Genomic DNA, 23,311 nt, shown 5'->3' on the forward strand with positions numbered 1-23,311 from the left:
AGTTTTGGACAGGATTTAACTTCAAATAATACAATGCCACCTACCTTTGTTAAAACCCTACTAGTACAGATTAATGTTCAAAACGAAGATTTAATTACTATTCCTTTATTATAAAATACTTATCACAGTTTATTTCACATTTTGCATTTCAAACAACAAATTTCAAGATATTGCTACATGGATATAATGGTTTTAAAAAAACTATATTGCAAAAGGCTGTTCAAAACTTGGCTGTATAGAATGGGTGTCAAGGGTACATGATACAGTTACAGTGGAGGTCATGATATTGCTAACATAAGGTATATTTTTTTCACAACATCAAACTGTGACATATCCAGGAAATATGTACTGGTATTTTACAACTGATTTTTATCATTGAGACTAGTTTAACTTAAATACGAGTTCATGTACCCTTCTTTCTTACAATTTTTTCAATTTTTGATAACATATTAAAATTATTTGTGCCAATATTTATGAAAAAGTCATTTCGTCTGGTCTAAAACTGGAGTAATATCTTGCTGAAGCTGCCATTACACCTGTTTCTTAGTTGCGTACAAATACAGCTAATATTTAAAGACACTAAACAGTTATCGTCTATGTAAATGCTAAGTAATGACAATGGCTCACATAGATTTAAACAGCCTAATTAAAAATAAATTAAATCAAATTAAATTACATTCTCCTATATAAATTGCACAAAATTACCCTATAAAAGTCCTACAATCATAAAAAATCAAAAGGTGGTAGGCCATAATGTTCTGGCACAAAATGTTCTAGGGAGTCTAACACTAAGGAACATTTATCTTTATGTGTATTTCTGTCTTGTTCGTCGTGTGGTACCCATACACACCTCATTCCTGCTGCATGAGCTGCATCTACACCATTGGGTGCATCTTCAAATACCAACACCTTCAAATATAAATATATTGATATTAAATATTAGACTACCTGGCATAAATGAAAAGGCTACATATAATTAAGAGAATTTAAGAAAAAAAAAAGAAAAAAAAACATATTTTTTATTTTTTTAAATAACAACAAATAGGTGATTACAGATTTTTGAAACATCATTTTTATTTCCTCAGGTGGACATAATAATAGTTTTTTTTTTCTCTATAATATAGATATTTTTAAAACCTATATATGTTTACAATGCAAAGTTTCAAAGACAGGTCAATAAAAAAAACTTTAAATCAAATCTGTAAATATTGAATGAAGGCATCTATGCGCACCCTAGGCCAGAAAAATTTAACTGAAGTACGACCATATCCACATACCTTTTCAGGGATAGGATTTTCTTTGAATCTTTTAGCACATATAATGAATATATCTGGAGCTGGTTTACCATGCTTAACCTCTGGATCATCTGTGCTTACTACAGAATGTAAGAACAAACTAAAGAAATCTTTGTGATTTCTGGTCTTAAGATCCATCAAATGTTGACTGGATCCTGTTGCTATGGCAATGGGAATGTTGTGTTTGTGAAAATGTCTCACCAATTTTTCTGCACCTATTTATAAAAAAATAAAGGATTACCTTTAAGATAAATTGCTAACAATTCTGGTGTTCTAAAATTGTAATGGAAATGCTTTTTATGTTCCTAAACATGCAAAAAAATATCTTTTAAAAATATATTTGTGTTCAGGAGGAGGTGTGATACATGTTTTTTAAGCCTTAATTTTGGACCTTAAAATTGAAAAAAAAAATCCAGACTTTTAAATTAAGTTACATTCATTTATTGATGAATATGCTAATACAATATACAATGAGGACTAGAAAGTTCACTTTTGATGACACTATCACATCATAAACATTTTGAAAATCAGATTTTATCAAAATGAATAATTTCATTCTGACATACAGAAATTTAGTTTTCTGACAAAATAAAAATGAACAGATACTTTATCCGCAAAAAGATCTTTTACACACATTGAAATTTGTAAAATCTACATTTTGTAACAAAATACTTTTGAATAAAGCCTCTTCACTCATTTGATAGTCATGAAAAGATCTCAAAATGTAGCTAGTTCCACCAAATAAGAAATTATTCTATTCTGTAGTTTCTGAGGAAAAAGCGCACATTTTACAAGCCAATCCTATTAAGCTTCTGACCAAATACAAAATAATTCTGTACTAAAATATTTATTATTTATATCTTTATTATTATATATACCAGGCATGAAATCAACTTTTGGAAATAATACTTCCTGCTCCTTGTGTGCCAGAGCTAGATATTCTTCAACTGTTAAAGGTAATTCTAATTCATCTGAAATATAATACAAAACACCAAATATTACCATAATTTACAAATTTTGCCTAGTTCACATAAACCTTTATAAATGCATTTGTATGATCCAATCTGTTCCAATTATTTTCTTTAATCATCCGAAAATTGTACGGTTAAAATTCTTAATTGACAAACCTATCTTCCAAAAAGATAACATTAATACTTTATGAGCTTATCCTCTTGAACATGAAAAAAACCCTTATTATTACTAACTAAATTGACTTAAAACTAAAACATAAAGTATAACATATACGTACCAATTATTATCTTTGATGCCTCAGTTTCTTTCTTCCCCATCTGCCTACTTTTGATTGCCCAGGTAAAATTCTTGCCATATTTAGATACAATGTCTTGTGTTATCTGTGTATAAAGTCTTTCTGTATCTGAAATGAAAAGGAAAAAAAAATCACATTTTTATATTTGTCAATTTATCTTTAATATGATCATGAGATACATTCAATAAGAGAACCTATAAAAAAAACTAAAGTCATCAAACAAAAATGATAATTATAGTTTATATATGGTACTTGAATAGTTAATTTTTACTTTCATGACTTTAAAACATGCATACATTTTGTAGGTGGACTTTTTCAAAAAGAAATCCTTTATGTTCTCAATATCTTCTGAAAATACAGTGTACTCTCATTTCAAATACAACTTTCCCTAAGCTGTGCATATATTATTGATGCCAATTTGATGGCAGTTCACAAACTTTCTAAGCAAGTACAAAATTTGGACAAGTGATATTCTCATTCTGATAAGTAAAATATCATGGTCAAATAATTATATTAAAATGATAATGTCCAAACTTGTACATGTATGATACATGTAAGTCATGTTATTTCAGACAGCAATTTTTCTTGATGGATAAATTGAAAAAAAATATATCTACTTTTACAGATATACAAAATGTACCTGATATAAATCAAACATACCTAGTAGAAGCCCATCAACATCAAAAATGATGTGGGTAAAGGAAGCAGACATCTTGTATTAAGTGAACTAAAAACAGGTCTCCTACTTATGACTACTTGAATATCAAATATGAAGTGGAATTAATAAGATTCACTTTTTGTCTCTTTCTGATGAAATGCCTTGCTTTGATTTCATCATGTTCAATGAAATTCTATGTTCTGATTTCATAATGTTCATCTTTTAAATGCATTCTATAAATAGTTAATTTGTATTCAAGTAGCATCCTGGTACACACAAAAATTTGAAATACCACCTTTTTTCAAAAATAAATATAGCATGACAATGATCATGATGATGACATCTTTCACACAATCTTTTAGAACATGTACATGTAATATAAAATTTGCAAATAGCATCACATTTCTTGCTGAAAAATTGTAGCTTTCTTATGTCCTTGTAATTTTTTTTTTATTTTCAAGACCACACAAAATAGTACTGATAACCTTGGAAACCCCATAAATGGTTAAAACCAGAATAACTATTACATTTCAATGATTTGTAGATATTACGTACACTGATCATGAATGAGTATGTAAAGTAATGGTATACTGACATGAGAGTTCTAAAAACAGAGTATTAAAACTATACTTTTGTAAGTCAACTTTAATAATGAAAGCCATGTTAATTATGTGGATCAGAAGGGGGAAAAAACATGACCAATAAAAAATGTAGTAAATCATGTATACACCAAAACACATAATTAACAGCTCCTGATGGTAGTCTATAGCCTGACTGGTTTCAGTCCTTCACATACCTTCCTCAGAGGCAGAATGGTGAATTAATAGTGCATCAATCCTTTTTATATAGATTACAAAATTATCTGAAAAAGTCGAACCTATATGGTTAGCAAGGCCGTAACTAGGCTTTTTATTTTAGTGAGGCAAAATAATTGATCCGAGCGAAGCGAGGCGGAAAAAAATTTTTGAGGGTATTAAATGAATGGTGCAAAATCCTGCATTCTAGGCATTTTTAGAGAGTTTGATAATGTTTGGAATTTGGACATTTTATATATAAATTTTTCATATTTTAAAACTTTTACTAACACCAAAATTTTAACAACTTTATTTAAATTTAGATAATCATCCAAATATATCACAGATTTGAGACTGCTGCCAGAACATAGAACAAACATCGATTCAGTAGAGTTTGCCAAATTTTTCTATGGCCCGTTCAGTCAAATCGTTTTATAATCATAATTTGGTCTGCTGATATCCTTATCGCGATGAACATGGAGCATGGCAAGACCGCACAATCTCTTGCCACTCATGTATGCTCTTTACCAAGTTTTCAGTCGTTTCAGGGCAGTCTGTGTTTCTAAAGGTAGCTCATTATCATTAACACAATGATCAATGTCTTCTTCCAATTCCTTCTCCATCAGCAATTCGGTAGCAGAATCGGGTAGCAGCATCGGTAGTAACAGTTTTGTTTGCAAAAGGGAATTAAGCTTTCCTGTAAGCATCATCATACAGTCGCAGAACTTTACAAAATATTAAACTCGCTTTTATGCTGACAAAGAGTAGACAAACTAGGAATAGAATGAGATAAGATACATGTATATACATGTATGTATAATGATTTTTGTATATGATATGGGTACAGGGGAATTGGAATGGAGTTTTTGACGTTGACATGTAGGTCCCTAATTTCAAACTATTTCTGAAAATAGTTGGTGATATTTTAGTTCCAAAATCTATAAATTTAGGGGTTAGGGTTTTGGGTGTCCGATTCCGAAACCCAAAATATAAAGAAACTAAATTCCCTAGTACCGAATAAGTAAAGACAAAATCCTGTGTTAAAGGTTCTACCATTCCTCAGTAGTATCAAATTGGAATATATATAGGATATTCTTTCAATTTTTAAGGTTAAAGAAACATTGCTAAAAACTAATCCATGCATGTTTCATATTATTTATATTTTATTTATCTGTAAAGAGAAAGATTAAAGTTCATGAAATAAAAACACAGACCGGACTGTCCCCTTGCGATACCCAGTACTTGATTTGTCAAAAGTTGGTGAAAAGGAGAAATGAAAACGCAGACAGGACTGCCCCCTTCCGAAGACCAGTACTTGATTTGTCAGTCCACTTATCGTTTTTTGATTGTTCTAATGAAGTTGTATGCAATACTCGGACTCTGTTCACAAAACACTATAGTTTACTAGAATTATTCCTTCTTTACCTTCAGTGATGCTTTTCTAGCTTTTTTCTGCAAGAGCCTGGTTTTAACTAGAGATCCATGATGATTATCGTTAAAAGACACTTGTCTCAGAATATTTTTTTTTATATACCTTAATATAATGGGATATACATGTAGGTATTTTTTTCTGAGACAAGTGCCTGTGTTATCGTAACTAGGTTAATGTAATCGAGAAACATCACCCGTAGAGATGCTGAGTTATATCCAGGAAGAATAGTTTAAAAGGAATGATGACAAGTTATAGAAATTAAGGTTGAGACAGAGCAACAAATGACTATTATACATATTTATATATATGTATAAATAAAAATAATCAGTGTAGAAATTTTAGTGAGGCAATTGCCTCAAGGGTAGTAACGGCCTTTTTTAAGAAAAATCTATGGAGTAGATTTAGAGATTTGGCGATTTTAAGACAAATTTTAGGAAGGATTTTCGCCGATTTTATGTGCTTTCTATACAAATGTTCACCCATTTTGTAAGAATTCAATCAGTAATATTTCAAATAATAATTGAGATAAATTATTTTTTCGATTTTCAGTTGAAGTTCATCGAGACGGAGTTGTATGCAAAATTTTACTGAAATCTGTGACATAGCCCATTTACTGTAACTTGACCTTAACTTGCATTCAAGACACAAAATATGTTATTTCTATAGTTAAATTTATTTTAACTTTGGTAAAAGGGATTTTTCATAAATTGAGGCCTAGCAGTCATGGCAGTATTACATCATCTTCTCCCCAGCAATATCAAGCAGTTTTGTGGTTATTGTTGAACCATCAAAACATATCACAAGGACCATAACTGGCATAAGAGGTATTGTTCCAAAGCTTCAAACTAAACATAATAAGAGGCAGATTTAGAGGGGGCCAGCACACCCCCCCCCCCCCCCCTCCCCTTTTTGGGAAAAAAATTGGTTGCTTATATAGGGAATCACTGAAGCGTGACTGGAGCGGGCCTCCTCTTATGTCAGTCAGTGGTCCCCCACTTATGACAATTCCTGCATCCGCCACTGATAATACTACATGTACAAAATGAAAAAGTAAGGAGGACAAGAGAACACTGAAAATATGCAGGTGACAAAAGTGATGCCTTATTTTGAAATTTGACAGCTGTTTCATTTTGGATAACAGGCAAATCATTAAAGTGCTATGGCGAGTATGGGATTCTCTTTTTCAAGGGGATCAAAAGTCACTACATCCTGATTTGACAGTTGTAGCCCAATCATGTCAATAGCTTCAATTCAAAAGCTAGAGAAAATAATTATCATTGTCATATTATTATAGATTAGATATATTTTCAGATAAAACTGTTGCTGTTCACAATTTAAAATTCATACCTAGTAAAAGACCATCAACATCGAAAATAATGTGACTTATGGGGGCTGACATCTTGGATTTTGTAAATAGAAAGTGAATCTACGGATTCGGACTTCAACCTAATTCCGGAAAAACTAGCGACAGTCGGTTAAAAAGTCATTAATATTACTTTAAATAGCCCAAAATAAAACCTTTTAATGCCAGCTTATAACAGGTTAACCTAATATTAGTTTAAAGAGTACCGTAATTGTTACATAAATTGATTTATTGATCGATTACTATTCAGGTATAAAATAGGTAAAACAATGTCATTAAGAATATGGATTTAAATTCCTTTGAAAGTCATGTCTAAGCATATCTTTTCAAATTTAAATCGTCTGCGCAGTCAGCGGAAGCACTTTCAACACCATAACAGTGGTTTTGTAGATATTAAACTGAAGTGGCAACTCACGAAATTTGAATTTGATCAGTTGTGTTATCTTCATTCAAATTTAAAGAATTTCGATATGGTTGTCAAAATAACACAACATGATATAACATTACAATAACGGGACTTTAAATACATGTAAGTATGCTTAAATATCAATGCTATGTCGTGTACTAAAGTTAGGTGCATTTTAGTTTCGTTTTATTCAAATTGGTTTCTGACAAGTCAATCTACATCATTAAATCCTTTCTAACGTTTTTCGGTTTTTTTCTGAGTTTACTATCTTTTAACGTTGATTATATATTGGTGTTCTAACTAGATTAGGATTATCAGACGGGGTTGTCATGGAACACAAGATAAACTATTGAGATGCACATCTAATGTTAGGCTAAGTTACATTCAAATGAACCCCAATCATTTACATTTGCGCTCTTCCAATATATTGCATATATAAAGTATAAAAAGGATCTATACATGTCAGGAATCTGATAATATTCCAGTAGTTGTCGTTTGTATATATATGTAATTTATACGTGTTTCTCGTTTCTCGTTTTTTATATAGATTAGACCGTTGGTTTTCCCGTTTGAATAGTATTACACTAGTAATCTTGGGGCCCTTTATAGCTTGTTGTTCGGTGTGAGCCGAGGCTCCATGTTGAAGGCCGTATATTGACCTATAATGGTTTACTTTTTTTTAAATTGTTATTTGAATGGAGAACTGTCTCATTGGCAGTCACACCACATCTTCCTATATCTATGTAACTATAGAAGGGTCTGGATGGGACCACGATGAACAGAATAATAGGCAATAAATGCGAAATAAAGGGCAAAATATGTACAAAATAGAGAAAATAGGGTGTAAATAACATGATGATAGAGAAAAAAGGGATGCTAAACTGTAAGGACTAGAGAATAAAGTCCCAGACCCTCGTATTTTAAAGCCGCGGGCAAGATGGTTACAACATTGGATTTAAGGAATGATGTGTTTGATTTTGAGTCGAATAGTACAAAATATGTCTCACATCACTTATGTGTTCATATTCAGTATATGTGTATAATCATTTTTAACACCAGATGTATGTCTTTTTGTACGTGAGTTCGTGCTGCCAAATACCAAATTTATACAGGAGCTTGTCACGGTACAGTTGCTACATGTAGATCTTTATATTAGTCGATTATGTTGGTCGCAGTCAAAATTGTTTCAGTAAATAATTGTATTGGGTATATTTTCTAATTATGTCAGAGCTGAAGCGATTTATTGTGTACCATTATGGACTTTAAGTCTATAAGCAATGATCCGATCCAATTTCCGTAAAACTATAAGCATGATAACAATTTCCTCGAGTACAATATGTGCTTATGAAAACCTTCATCGTGTACAATAAACGCTTGTCCGTTTAGAAAATCAGAAATAGAAAACGGTTACAGGTACACGCATGCATATATTCCCCAAAGATACACACATCAAACTTGCCAAAAGTCAACGGTCTCATTTTGGTTACAGGGGAACTTGCATCACAGCAACGACATTGCTATGCTCATTTTATGGGTCACACTCTTTGATTAAGTACAAACAGAATAAATGAAGTCTTGACAATGATTGTGATATTTATCCATGGGTGCACTCCAGCAAACCATAATTTACAATTAAACTTGTAGACAAGAAATATATAATTTTCGTCCAACGTTCAGTACTGAAGTGCTATTTCGTTCTTGCCTCTACACATTCTCTGACGGCAACTGATTTAAAACAACAAATGATAATGTTTCTTAGTTTAGTGTGACGTCCATTTTTACTGAACGAGTACACCTTTGTGTTTAGGAGCCATTTCAATCCCGCTTCTGATTCGGCATTTTCTCACTGTTTTTAAGACCCATTGTCAGCCTTGGACAGTTTTCTGCACTTTGGTCGGGTTGTTGCCTCTTTGACGCATTCCCCATTTATATTCTTTTAAAATTTAACATATAAAACAAAGCTGAATGTGCGCAATCGATAGTTCCATAATGGGAGGCACATGCTCAAGCTATACATTGTATATAGAATGGACATGCGGAATTTGTTAAAGAGACAACAACCCGACATACGAGCGGAAAACATGTAGACTCTGACTCCTTTCTCGACTAAACACAAACTGTTTCCTTTTTACCAACACTATACAAATTAGTCTATAATATGCATGTAAAACATGAAGCTGGTACCATGCATCCATAATTCATCTTAGTATCGGTAGACTAATAAACTTACTGTTATCACAAGAACTAGGCACTAGCAATTTTACTGTACCTGATCGTAATTCGACAAAATCATTGCAGTCTTTTCAGTGATGAGCTAGGCCAAAACGTTTGAAAAAGAACCGATATGATCAAACCGCTTGAAAAGGTACCGAGGTATTGCCAAATCTGGAATGGAAATAGTAAGAGCTAGGTATGCGATTTACAAACGTGTATTCCCTAATTTTAAGGGATTTTCTAGGCTTAACAATAGTTAATTTGAATAGAACACTACTATGTAGTTTTATGCAGTAACGAACTACTGAGCTTATAGGCTGACGAAAAGCTCTCGAGATGTGTCTACTTTTGGTAGTTATTACACACATAACAGTTAATTGTATATAACTCATTTATTGCACCAGATAAGCTTTTCGACAAAATATATCCATCTCTTCTGCGATGCTGGAATCCAAATCATTTTAAAAAACAAAATTTGAAAAATTTGAAAAGAATTGTTGAATAGCTGATAATCGAAAAAGATCAACAAGTCTTTTGATTCAAAATTCGTGTTTTGCTGAGAGAAACGACTATACAGATAAATCAAGTCAGTTACTGAAGATGCCTTACTGGTTGATTGATTGATTGTTGGTTGCTTAACGTCCAGTGGCAAATATTTCAATGCCTTACTGGTTCAAAATACATATACACTGTTGTCCAATAGCAAGGATCATGTTATTCCAGACTTAATAGAACACAATCATTATACTTATTTACAATAACAATTATTGTGTTTAATATGGAACTATACAATTAACCATTCGATCATAATCTGTTACTAAACAAATTTTACTTTTTTTTCATTTCCAGTTATCCAACGAAATGTGGTAATGGCTAACAAGAACACAGAGTATGAATAATATTTTTGGATTTAAATCTCCTCGCAAACCTTCTTCATTTGATGACGGAATAGACACGTTAAGGGCAAATACAGGAAGGACCAGCTACGACGCTGCGGTCGATCGGACGAGACTTAACGAGATCAACAATGACCTTTTTGCGTCAAGAACAGAAATGAATAACCCTTTTGGATTTAGATCTCCTCGCAAATCTACATTTGATTCCAGCATAGACTCGTTAAGGGCAAATGCTGGAAGGACAAGTTACGATGCTACAGCTACAAGGTTAAAGGATGATGAGGATTATTATACATCCAAAAAGAAAATAGACGATGATAGAGGTTCCTTGAGGACGTTTTATCCTATAACAGAGGTGTGGAAAAATGAAAAAGCCGAGCAATTCAAAATTAAAGTTATTAAGAGCTTTAAGTTTGGACATATGAAAAACTTTTACGATAGAACCGCACCAAAGGAGACCATTTCAGTTCAAGGGGATGGCAATTGCTTTTTCCGTGCCATAAGCATGTGTATAATTGGATCAGAGCACGAACATATACGCGTTCGAGAACTCATTACTAAACATGTTGGAGAAAATCCGGAATTATATCGAACATTTTTGCTAAGTCGAGGAGGCATGAATCAGTACTTAACAAGTATGAGAAGACCTCGCGAATGGGCAACGGATGTAGAAATTTTAGCTGCAGCTACTTTATTAAAGACTGTCATTGAAGTTTATTTTCCATGCCGAATCAAAGGAAATGTCGAATTCAGATGGCAAACATTCAAACCTCTGACGCACCAAGAAATAACTTATCCAGTAATTTATCTGTCGAATAAAAATGATCATTTCGATCCAGTTTTAGATGTTGAAGCAGAAGTTGAGATAATAAGTAGAAGGGATACCCAACAGGAATCGCCCAGAAGATCACGTGACAATTACCATGATCCTTCAGTATATAGTACTCCGGTGTCGAAAAGCTATAACCACGATTCTACTTTTAATCGAATACATGGCAGGCCTGGTTCAAACTATTCAAACTCAAATAGTCATTATAACCCAAATCCGTCAAGAACACATCCAAATGTTCAATTCTAGACTGTTTGAATGAAATCCATATTCTCAAGAGTGACTTCAGTAATTTAATAACTTTTTGCTTGGGATTTTTCGTAAAGTATTCATTTGATTTTGAAATTATCCCATAAGCATTAAAGGGTTTGAAATTATCCCATAATCATTAAAGGGTTGTTTTGGTTAGGGTTCTTTTTCTAAAAGAGTTCCGTATGCCTCAATTTGAATTCAAGCATAATTATTAATAGATGATTAATTTGGTCAAAGATTGACAGATTACACGTGAAAATATTATAACAAACATTGAAAACAGTAAGGATAAGGAAAATTGTAGGTAAATAAATATTTTTGTTCAGAAAGTAAAACAAAATAATTATAAGCAGTGGAATAAAAAAAAATCATTCTCTTTTGTTAGCTGTAGGGAGATATGGAGATTTTGTCACTCTTGAAAAGTCATAAAATATGAAATTTTCGAGAGAGAATCAAATATTTTCTAAAGATTTTAAACTGAAATCGTAGCGTTCATGTTTATGTACAGTAGACTTGAGATCTCAATAGCCGTATCAATCAATTAAAAAGTATCCAAGAAAAAATTGTAATCAAAATTTTAAGTTAAAAGTACTGATATACTAAACAACACAATTTTATGATGAAAAATCTATGCAATTAAATATACTAATGTATTCAGGCCTGCTGACATGCAAGCTTTCAGCTGTCCTTATATTAGCAAACCCATAAATCGATAAAGTATATTTATGGGACTATCAAAGCGATTGTTAAGTTTTTCAAACCTGGTGATTTAGTTCTCTTTAAACCGCTGTGCAGTGTAAATATGATATGCTTATATGCCACAAAGAAATATATGTATCGCCTTGCCTTCATGATGCTTTGTCTATTTGCTTTGGCAAAATAATGGTTTTATTTAATGTTGTCATTGTTTAATTATTGATTGCTTGTTATTGTTGTTAAAATGTTTGCAGAATAAAAAGTGATAAAAAGATGGTTTCGTTTGAATAAGTGTATAATTTAAAAGCCAAGCTTTCCGACCCCAACCCCTCCAATAATAAAAAAATAAAAGAGAATGATATAAAATGCATTGGTAGGTCCAAGAATAAAGTCTTCAACAATCAATATACAAATAAGAAATGAAAATAGTACTTGGTACATCTTAATCGAAGATAATGAGATTTTTTTCGAACTATAAAAGCGAACATACAAACAAAAAGAGAACTCGAGTTCAACTGATGATAATCATCAATAGCAAAGATAAGATATGAATAAAAATGTTCCTTTCGTGGAGTACAATAAATATAGGGAAATATTGTCTTACTTTTTCCATATGTCACACAGATTGTAAAATGTATATCATTTTTTTATTCTTTTTTATTGGCTGATCCAGGGGGGGGGGGGGGGGTACCGAAGGTTGAAACCTCCCTTTTCTTTGACCGATCAATGCATTTGAATGGGGACATACAGCTGGACCCCCGCCTTTTTTATCCTGGGTTGGAACCCCCCCCCCCCCCCTCTTTTCTTTTATTATGGCAGAATCCGCCACGATCCGCCCCTGTTTATCGTTATTTATTGCAAAATATCTTTTTTATTACCTTTGAAAAATTTCAAAATAGGATCCCATACATGTATACATTAGAAATCTATTCCAAGTCCAAACTACTATTGTCATACATTCGTTATACTGTCTGTAATGATGCATCGATAGTGTTTAAAGTCATGATGCAAACCCAGCAACTGAAAAGTTTATTCAAAATTTGATCACAGTACTTCAGCAATCTTTATTAGCAATGGTCGTTATATATCATAACTTTCCTAAATAAAAAGGATAGTCACAGGTATAAATTAGACGCTAGTAAAAGGCACAGGCGGATCCCAAAATAAAGTGGTTATTATATAATACAGATTATGTAATGTACGAGCTACTTACTAGTAATTGAAATATCACTTTATATTTTGAAGAATAAAAGGTTTTCGTTTAGTGCACTTCAGTAATTTTTACATTGATTTGATGGATGGATTTAGTAAGCATCCACATGACATCGATGAGAATACCGTATAGTTCTACTGCCGCGTCCGATTTGTGTTTTTGATAGATGCTTTCTGTTTTGTATCGATCTGATACCTTATAGATATAGTCTGTTCTTATCTAATACTGTTACACCATTGTTTTGGTTAGGGGAGGGTTATGGCGCCTGCAATCTAGTTAAAACAGCCCCATTATATATGTACAATAGTTGCACCTCAGGCGACCAAAAAACTTACTATTCCACTCAAAAAGTATAAAATGTTGTGCTTCAATAATAATAATGTCGTATAATGGTTTCTTCTAATCCAAACTTTCATATGTATTTGCTGGTCTCGGATATGCATAAATAACTACTATTTGACGCTGGACGTCAAACAACGTTTCATCAAGCATATGATTGCAGACTTTTGTATAGTGTAAGGTTTTGAAATTATATGATAAACAATATGAAATCGAAAACTGTAACGTTTAGCATATGCACTGTCCAATTAAGAAATCTCATTAAGTTATGTATGTTTTCAGTAACGTTACAAAATTAAGAATGGAAATGTGGAATGTGTCAATGACAAAAATCCGACCAAAAAGCAGGTAACAGTGCAATGTCATCAATGGGACATAACCCCAGAGAGAAAACCCCGATGTCGTAGGCGGGCTATAAGAGTACAAATTGAAGACACGATGAGACACTCTATTGTCTCCACATGCGGCACTATAGAAAAACTCTGTAAACAAAAAGTTGAAAATGAAAATGGGGAATGTGTCAACAAAAACAACCCGGCCAAAGACCGGTATGTTAATTTGGTTGATTGTATAGGACGACAGCGCCAAGATTAGTAAGATCAATTTTTATTTAAAAGAATAATCAGATATGCTTCTGAAACAAGTCGCCTGTGTCCTCTAAATCATGATTTTAGCGACAGAGATTCGCTTATACTTGTCAATTTGTTTCAAACATTATTGATTTCAAGTTAAAAAATTAAAGGTAAAGGCTGAACACAAACTTAATTGACGAAAGCTTATACTGATCATTTGATCTTTGGAACCTGAAAATAAAACATTTTTACTTACAGAACTTCTGTCCATTTTAGTAACTTGCATTACAAAAAAGAAAAAAAAGCTAACAATCAGCACAATACAGACACACAATTAAGAGAACACATAAAGTTTCCAAATTATTAACTTTTAAAATGCATAAAAGAACAACCACATGCATGTTTACAGAAATATTTAATTTGAAACAATTAAACTACAATATAAAAGATAATCTATACATTTAAATAAAAAAAAACGAATTACTGGTAGTTTTTGTATTAGACGCAATGCTTGCCTTGAACACGATGTAGAAGTCATGAATTGCCACCGAGATATTTTTCGTAGTTCGTTGTTTGCCCCATGCACCGTTTTATTTCCAATGCTCACTTGTAAATGTTTTAGGTATCAATTTGTTTTAAAAAATGACTGCACGTCCTTCCACAAACGATTGAACAGCTTTTTCTGAGATATTGGCTACCAACAAACATTCTTCCTTTGTTATAAGTGGCTTCGTCTTCCCTGAAAATTGACAATTTTATACATAATTAAATGAATAACACCGGTGACATGTACTCTAAACCATATAGTTTGAACAACGCATGATTAGAAGTAGAAGTGAGGTAATGAAACTTTCAGACAGAGTTGTGTGCATATGGCAACTTAAGTTAATATCTATTTTTCAAAATCCAGAAACTGTTTTTTAACAAAATATTATATAACATATAACTATCATCATTGTTTTATACATTTTCGACAAACCCCCAGTATATGTTTGAACTCGTTGTGTTAGCATAGAAAAACAAAAGGGTGATCGTTCCCATTTTATTCGGAAGGATGCCATTATACCATTGGTTTGTTGCTTACATTCAAACAAATAGATGTAGAAAATAATACTTTGTACTAGTACTTGACCACATCTTCGTGTGAGACAATATCAAACGCCATCACTCATCATACAATTTAGACTAAAGCATGTGACCTGTTATTAAGGGCCCTAAAAATTAAAGGGAAACATATTCAGAACAAAATTTACAAATAAAATAATACATACCATCCATACAGTCAACGAAATGAGTTAACAAACTTTCAAATGCACCTTCAAATCTCTGAGGAAATGAATGATGAAGTTGTCGGAGTAGAGCACCATGTGCAGCATCTGTTACTGATGTAGACCGTCTTGGAGATTCGCCAGATGCCATTCCTCCAGAACCAAATAACTGTAACAAAATTATCGTTTGTGCATATAGACATAATAGACATAAGACATATATATATATAGCTTTTTTAGAGTCGATATATGCAATTCAACTATAAACAGACAAAACAAAAGTTCAACAAACAAAACAACAATATCAAGTCATGCACACATACAATCAAACACAGAAAGTAATAGCTTATGTCATTGCGGTTTTATAACGGTGTCGAACCTGCATTCGTGAACGATTATCATCGTTTGCTGGCAAGTGTATTTGGGTTCTTTTGGTGTTTATTCAAGAAAGAAATGAGTCTGATGCATCAGCGGCAGATAAAAGTTCATTTAAATTTATCAAACTACATAAATTATGTGTATCACTCAATACTGCTTCAATCTCAATCAGTCAATACAATGTTTCTTCATCCTGTGTACATCCGTAGTTTGTTTTGGTTATGTGTGTGCTTTTGTTAACCTTTGGAGTATATGAGATACTGGAACAATGTTCCTTTAAGGACGTTTGGTACTCTTGTTTTTGACTTTTTGTCATATATTTGGAATCCTCTAGTTTATTCATGTTACATTGCAGTGCCAATAAAATAATATCCCGCTAACACTTACCTTTCTTTCTTTTCATATTTTATTACTTATTGTATGAAAAGCCTTTTTCTAAAATCTTATATAATCCTGGTTATTTTTTCAATAGTTTTTGAAAGGAAAAAAGTGTGAATGTTAAACAAATGAAACATCTAGAGAAACAGAACTCGTCCAATTTTCAATGGCTTACGAAAACAAGCACTTTTTTATCTGCTTTTTTAGTTTTGTTTGTTAGATACTATTAATTTATTTTATGACAGTCTTTTAAAAAAAATGTTAATTGTAAAATAGAGTAGCGAAGATTCTTAACATTACGTCTATTTATAGTACTCTAAGTATTTTATGGGAATACTGGCGTGATCATTTAAGACATTGGTAAATTAAGTTATATTGATTTCTCAATACTAATTTATCCCACTAAACACTTCAATACCTTGGTCTTTCAAATTCATAAATTATGTAATTCTTACTGTGTATTTGAAACATTCATTTAGAAGCAAAATTGTTTGAATGGAAATAGTCAATGTATAATTGATGGTCAGATAACAAAACTTTACCAAAAAAAGATGTTAATCTATAACATCTATTTCAAAACATCATGTCACGAAAACATATTAGATACAGTGTCATTCGATGTTTAATTCATAGAAAACTAATTTAAAAACGCAGTACGAATTTTAAATTCATACATGGATAGATAATCTTCTTAGGTTTACTATTACTTCATCTTATCAGGAAGCTTCGGGATTAAAAAAAAAACGAAAACGTGCTTGATATATACCGACTGGAACGGCAATAAAGTTTACGAACAGGATGTAGATATTCTTATGTTTTCATGGAAAATATGTCACATCTTCTTATTGAATATTGTTCCTGTATTATGACAAATCAAAGTCTTATGGCCAACTTCAGTAAGTCATGCAATTTCTGAAGATACAACTGCTGAAACTTGAAAGTTTGTGTTTTATGTTGTGTTGTTACGCAATTGTCCAAACACAATACATTTGTATTTAACCCTATCACATTCACGGAGACTATATGACTGTCCCAAATCAGGAGCCTGAAATTCAGTGGCTGTTGGGTTTGTTACTGTCTGTCATTCTGCTATGTTGGTTTTTCATTAATTGTTTTGTCATAAATCAGACTTAATTTTGTTGTTTTTTCTCTTGTTTGTTTCAAATTCTGTAATATCGAGGCCTTGCAATTTGACTGGAACTTGCTCATTGTTGAGTACGACCAAGCTAACACAGAATGTTGACTATAGACCATGTCATTTGGACTCCGGTGGTTAGTTTTCTCTTTGACATTCGAAATACACCTTATTGTTTTTAACTAAATATTTCAATAAATTTACATATGGTTAACACTAATATGAAGTAAATAGTAAGAAAGTCATGTTATCTATGATTGAATGTCATAACCATAAACATAATAGTATTAGTCTTGTATGATTTTTTTTATTTTATTTACTTGTGTATATAATATTTTGGAGTTTAGTATGACGTCCATTATCACTGAACTAGTATACATTTTTGTTAAGGGGCCAGCTGAAGCAAGCCTCTGGGTGCGGGATTTTCTCGCTGCATTGAAGACCCATTGGTGGTCTTCAGCTGCTGTCTGCTCTTTGGTCGGGTTGTTATCGACCAAAAATACTTAATAGTTATTACACGTTTCGTCTACATAAACCCCATCAGTGACGCTCAGATCAAAATAGTTATAAAGCTAAACAACTTAAAAGTTGAAGAGCATTGAGGACCTAAAATTTCAAAAAGTTGTGCCAAATACGTCTAAGGTAAATCTATTCCTGGGATAAGAAAATCCTTAGTTTTTTCGAAAAAGTTTTGTTACAGGAAATTTATAAAAACGACCACATAATTGATATTCATGTCAACACCGAAGTGTTGACTATTGGGCTGGTGATACCCTCAGGGACGAAAGTCTTACCTCTAATCGAATATCATAACCATAAACAGCATCACGTGATAAATCAATAGTACACATTATCCCATTCTTAAACTTGAGCGTAACGACTGCAGTATCTGGCTGTTTTGCTGACTTAAGCTTTGGGTCATGTATATGTCCTATCGTGTAGACCGATTCTGGTAACTCGCCATTGGTCATCCAGACCATCATGTCAATGTCATGTACAGCGAGATCTGATACAATATTACAACCTTCTGAATCTGAAGTAAAAAATACAATTTTTTTTTTAAATCTCACGCTTAAGAAAGCATAAGATGTTTATTTTATTTTGGCTAAAAAATCTTCAGTTAATGGATGGAAAAATAATTCATCGGATATGGATATCACTAAATGCTAGATTACAGCTTTTTATTTTTAAATTTGACCATAAATAGTCAACTGTACATCGGATATTAATCATGGAATGATTCGTTGCAGAAAATCTTATACATGCATGGTTTTACACTACATTTTTAGGCCCTTTATAGCTCATTGCTGTTCAGTGTGAGCCAAGGCTTCGTGTTTAAGGCCATACCTTAACCCATAATGGTTTACCTTTATAATTTTTTTACTTGGATGGAGAGTTGTCTCATTTGCACTCATACCACATCTTCCTATATCTACATACATTCAGGAATCTGATGTTCAGTAGTTGTCGTTTGTTGACGTGCATGGTTTATAAGTGTTTCTCTTTTCTCTTTTATTATATAGACAATAACGTTGTTTTTTCCGCTTGAATGGTTTTACACTGGTTATCTTTGGGCCCCTTTATAGCTTGCTGTTCAGTGTGAGCCAAGGCTCAGTGTTGAAGACCTATACTTTGACCTATAATGGTTTACTTTTACAAATTGTGACTTTGATGGTGTTTTGTCTCATTGGCACTCATATCACATCTTCTTATATCTATGTACATTTACCTGTATTAAGTAAGAATTCATAGGCTGGCTTTGGACTATCTCTGTTGGTTAATTTTATCATTTGGATATCTCCTATTCCATTATTTCTTGTTGCTGCATATATATCTTGAAACAATGGATCAAATCGTCTGTAAACAAAATAATTGTAAACTATGACAGCTAATGAATCGAAGACATTGATTGCAACAGAACATGAGAAAGTCAAATCTTACATTACACGTGTTTTAGTAATGGTGAAAGATGGGTAAATCGCATAAGACCTCAAAGATTTTTTCAAATTTGTGATTCAAAATTTATTTTTTAAGTTGAAATATTGTTTATTTGTTAATTATTTCTGTGTACATATATTATAATGATAAGATATAAAACATGATAGATATAATACCTCTGAAACCCTGTGACTAATATTTTGTTGTTTTTCTCTGCTGTTTCATAGCACAGTTTTATTTCATCATATGTGGATCCCGTTGGCTTTTCTGTAAGAACGTTCTTTCCTGTAAGTATAATACGATGACTATCTAATTCATGAACCTTTCACAAATATTTACATGTTTTAAGAGCGTCTAATAACTTATCATTTTGAAATTAAAAGTTTGTTTCATTAAACCATCTATGTTGAATATTACCAGTAAGGCATCCAACGACATACAGTGGATCCGAGGCCTCTAACTGGGATTCGAAACATAACGAACGTGGCGGAATTTGAAACAGTAATCCTTTGTTGATAACTTTTTGGTCATGCACCTAAATTCCTCATTCCAAATCTTTCAATATCGAATGTCAAATTTGTAGCTTTCTAATCCAACATCAAAGTAGAATGGTCTTAACATTGCAAAGCTTGTCTTTTGTTGCTGTGTATATTATTTGTTTTTCGTTTATTCTTTTTACATAAAACAGTTCATAGTTTTCCCGATTGAATTCTTTTACACTTGTCATACTAGTATCCGGATTTTTTATAGCTTACTATGCGGTGTGGGTTTAACTAATTGCTGAAGGCTGTATATGACCTGTAGGGAAAACGGTACTATTTTTCTGCCATGGGCGACATAATTTTCTAAATTTACCACTTTTTTTATAATAACAAGAGTGCACACACTGAAATGTCTCGCATTCTTTACTAATCATTGTCGATATTATGTTGATAGTCCTAAGTATATATAAAGCTTTATTACAACTGTCACATAAACGTTACATGAACCAAAATAACTAAACAAAGACCAATGAACCATGAAAATGAGGTCAAGGTCAGATGAACCATGCCAGGCTGACATGTACAGCTAACAATGCTTCCATAAAAAGAATAAAGTTGACCTAATACTTATAGTTAAAGAAAAATAGACCAAAACACAAAAACTTAACATGGAGCAATGAACCGTGAAAATGAGGTCAAGGTCAAATAAAACCTGTGGGACTAATATATAGATCATAAAACATTTCCATACACTTAATATAGTTGACCTATGGCGTATAGTATTAGATAAAAAGACCAAAACTGAAAAACTTAACTTTGACCACTGAACCATGAAAATGAGGTCAAGGTCAGATGACATCTGTCCGCTAGACATGTTCACCTTACAATCAATCCATACAACAAATATAGTAGACCTATTGCATAAAGTATGAGAAAAGCAGACCAAAACACAAAAACTTAACTATAACCACTGAACCATGAAAATGAGGTCAAGGTCAGATGACACCTGCCAGTTGGACATGTACTCCTTACAGTCCTTTCATACACCGAATATACTAGCCCTATTGCTTATAGAATCTGAGATATGGACTTACCACCAAAACTTAACCTTGCTCACTGAGCCATGAAATGAGGTCGAGGTCAAGTGAAAACTGTCTGACGGGCATGAAGACCTTGCAAGGTACGCACATACCAAATATAGTAATCCTATCACTAATAATAAGAGAGAATTCAACATTACAAAAAATCTTAACTTTTCTTTCAAGTGGTCACTGAACCATGAAAATGAGGTCAAGGACATTGGACATGTGACTGACGGAAACTTCGTAACATGAGGCATCTATATACAAAGTATGAAGCATCCAGGTCTTCTACCTTCTAAAACATAAAGCTTTTAAAAAGTGAGCTAACACCGCCGCCGCCGCCGTAGCCGCCGCCGTAGCCGCCGCCGCCGGATCACTATCCCTATGTCGAGCTTTCTGCAACAAAAGTTGCAGGCTCGACAAAAACCAGGATAAAACAGTAATGTGTGGTATTAGTACTTTATTATTATGTTTTAAACAATTAAAACCAAATAGTATCATGAACAACTTATAATATATATACACACTGCAGTTATTCATAGATACATAAAAAATCTATTGTACCCTTAATACATCCAATCACAGCGCTCCTAAGTACACAAAAGGCCAACCTAATGCTGGGAAATTGCAATAGTACCGTTTTCCCTGTATGGCATATTGTACGTTATTTGATCTGTAGTAGAGAGTCGTTTCACTGGCAATCACACTCCCCCTTATTTTTTATGTATCTTATTCTAGTCTATTATTGTGAAACATTATTACTTACAACTAGTTCATAAACTAACTAAGGAACACGGAAAAAGAACGATAATGCTGACTTCAATCTTTACCTAACAGATATGCATATGATGTTAACGAATGCAAATTAAATGCAAATAACTGAAACCGAATATGAGGTCGATATACGAAACGAAAATCTTCAGTTACATGTATAATATATGAATAAATATTAAATATTCGTTGTCAGCTTTCAATATAAATTTAAGTCTGTAAGATGTATCAGGGAAGTGTTCAAATAAATAAAACTTCAACTTATTTTTATTAATTGTATTTCACAAATTTACTCAATCGACGATGGTGTTAACTGTATTATAACACACGATTTTCTGAAACAACAGTTTCATTACAGGAATCCAGGAGAAATGTACGATACAGTAAACTGTGACCCAGTCATGCAATTCACTAGTTATGCTTAATGTTAAAAGCTAAAGCATATAAAAAAGAAGATGTGGCTTGTACATGATGTTTATGATTGCCAATGAGAAAACTCCCAATAAGAGACTAAACGACACTGACATTAACAACTATAGGTCACCGTACGACCTTCAACAATGAGCGCAGTTTGGGAAAATTAAAAGATCTTTCTAACTTAGGAAGGAGAAATCATATTACTTCGATGGATGCATAAATGTGCATAGCTACAACAAATTAAAAACAAAACATTTACTGAATGATTAAAGATAGTGCTTTAGGGAAAGATAAAATTGAGAATGGAAATGGGGAATATGGCTAAGAGACAACAACACGACCAAGGAGCAGACAAAAGTCGAAGGCCACCAATGGGTCTTCAACGCAGCAAAAATTCTGCACCTATGCAGAGGTGGTCCTCAGCTTAAAGAAATTTTAAAGTTAAAAGAACTCATATAAATATGAAAGATTCATTTAATTTTAAACATTCTATATATAAATAGGGTCTGTGCTTCAAAATCTACCTTTGTTTAAGCTCCTACAGATGTAATCAGCATGAGTTGATGTTGGGGTGAAAACAAAGACTGCATCAAGACTGAAAAGGAAAATAACCGTAAGTTATGTTATCAATATGATTTCCACTTCATGCTATTTCTTGCAATTGGAGACATTTTTATCATAGACAATAGCTGTTAAATTCAGCACCTTTTTTAATGAAACTACAATTATGGCTTTGTTTTTAAAATATGGTCAACTTTATTTGTTAGTTTTGCATTCGAATGACATCTAATCAGAACCGTATCATATAGTCTTTTTCATTCCAGAACAGTTTGAACAGATGCTCTTTTTTTAAACTGAAAATCAACAAAATGGCGATGTAGATTTTTTATATGAAATTACATCCAAACACGTACATGGTCGATCAATTTGCTGAAGTTTTAAAAAATAATTTGTTATACTAGTTATCATTCCGACCGTAATTTATGCGACGTCATACAAATGAGAGGTTAAGCTAGCTATAAAACCCGGTTCCATCCACGATTTTCTACATGAGAAAATTCCAGTACCAAGTCAGGAATATGACGGTTGTTATTCAATCGTTTGATGTGTTTGAGCTTTTAATTTTGCCATGTGATTAGATATTATCCGTTTTGAATTTTCCTCGGAGTTCAGTACTTTTGTGATTTTACTTTTTACTATTCTTTTCGAATGTTTGACAAATATCGATGGTACATG

At 32.6% G+C, this 23,311-nt stretch overlaps 3 protein-coding genes across 5 annotated transcripts in view; 1 reads left to right on the forward strand and 2 right to left on the reverse strand.

The window, feature by feature from the left end:
• Nucleotides 1–89: 89 nt before the first annotated feature.
• LOC134711475 (pseudouridine-5'-phosphatase-like) lies at nt 90–6,966 on the reverse strand. Of its 2 annotated transcripts, none has more exons than XM_063572078.1 (5): nt 6,794–6,966; nt 2,545–2,670; nt 2,174–2,266; nt 1,278–1,510; nt 90–909 (listed from the first exon to the last, which is right to left on the reverse strand). In XM_063572078.1, the coding sequence occupies exons 1-5, from the start codon at nt 6,843–6,845 to the stop codon at nt 724–726; spliced, it is 690 nt and encodes a 229-aa protein (XP_063428148.1). In that variant the 5' UTR covers nt 6,846–6,966; the 3' UTR covers nt 90–723. The 2 variants fall into 2 exon arrangements, with proteins under 2 accessions (XP_063428148.1, XP_063428149.1); XM_063572079.1 differs by lacking the exon at nt 6,794–6,966 and adding an exon at nt 3,223–3,329.
• Nucleotides 6,967–10,247: 3,281 nt separating this feature from the next.
• On the forward strand, nt 10,248–12,376 carry LOC134711474 (uncharacterized). The gene has a single exon (XM_063572076.1). The coding sequence runs from the start codon at nt 10,321–10,323 to the stop codon at nt 11,401–11,403; it is 1,083 nt and encodes a 360-aa protein (XP_063428146.1). The 5' UTR covers nt 10,248–10,320; the 3' UTR covers nt 11,404–12,376.
• Nucleotides 12,377–14,688: 2,312 nt separating this feature from the next.
• Nucleotides 14,689–23,311, reverse strand: part of LOC134711476 (uncharacterized oxidoreductase YrbE-like) — a 53,959-nt gene continuing 45,336 nt past the window's right edge. For both annotated transcript variants that reach the window (XM_063572081.1, XM_063572080.1), the window contains exons 3-8: nt 22,600–22,670; nt 19,500–19,608; nt 19,115–19,242; nt 18,180–18,418; nt 15,498–15,663; nt 14,689–14,965 (exon numbers count right to left, since the gene is read on the reverse strand). In XM_063572081.1, the coding sequence (XP_063428151.1) occupies nt 14,862–14,965; nt 15,498–15,663; nt 18,180–18,418; nt 19,115–19,242; nt 19,500–19,608; nt 22,600–22,670 (817 nt within the window). In that variant the 3' untranslated portion in view covers nt 14,689–14,861. The remainder of the gene's footprint in view (nt 14,966–15,497; nt 15,664–18,179; nt 18,419–19,114; nt 19,243–19,499; nt 19,609–22,599; nt 22,671–23,311) is intronic.

The sequence above is a fragment of the Mytilus trossulus genome, chromosome 3 (assembly GCF_036588685.1).
Source record: "Mytilus trossulus isolate FHL-02 chromosome 3, PNRI_Mtr1.1.1.hap1, whole genome shotgun sequence".
NCBI classification, from domain to species: domain Eukaryota; kingdom Metazoa; phylum Mollusca; class Bivalvia; order Mytilida; family Mytilidae; genus Mytilus; species Mytilus trossulus.

What these genes read in the sequence shown, in the direction of transcription:
- LOC134711475 (XM_063572078.1), bottom strand. Translation starts at nt 6,845, where the DNA reads ATGTCAGCCCCCATAAGTCACATTATTTTCGATGTTGATGGTCTTTTA. An exon ending in AAAAGTTGATTTCATGCCTG is followed by an intron (nt 1,511 to 2,173) that starts GTATATATAATA and finishes TTTTATAAATAG; the next exon opens with GTGCAGAAAAATTGGTGAGA. An exon ending in AAAATCCTATCCCTGAAAAG is followed by an intron (nt 910 to 1,277) that starts GTATGTGGATAT and finishes TTATATTTGAAG; the next exon opens with GTGTTGGTATTTGAAGATGC.
- LOC134711474 (XM_063572076.1), top strand. Translation starts at nt 10,321, where the DNA reads ATGAATAATATTTTTGGATTTAAATCTCCTCGCAAACCTTCTTCATTT.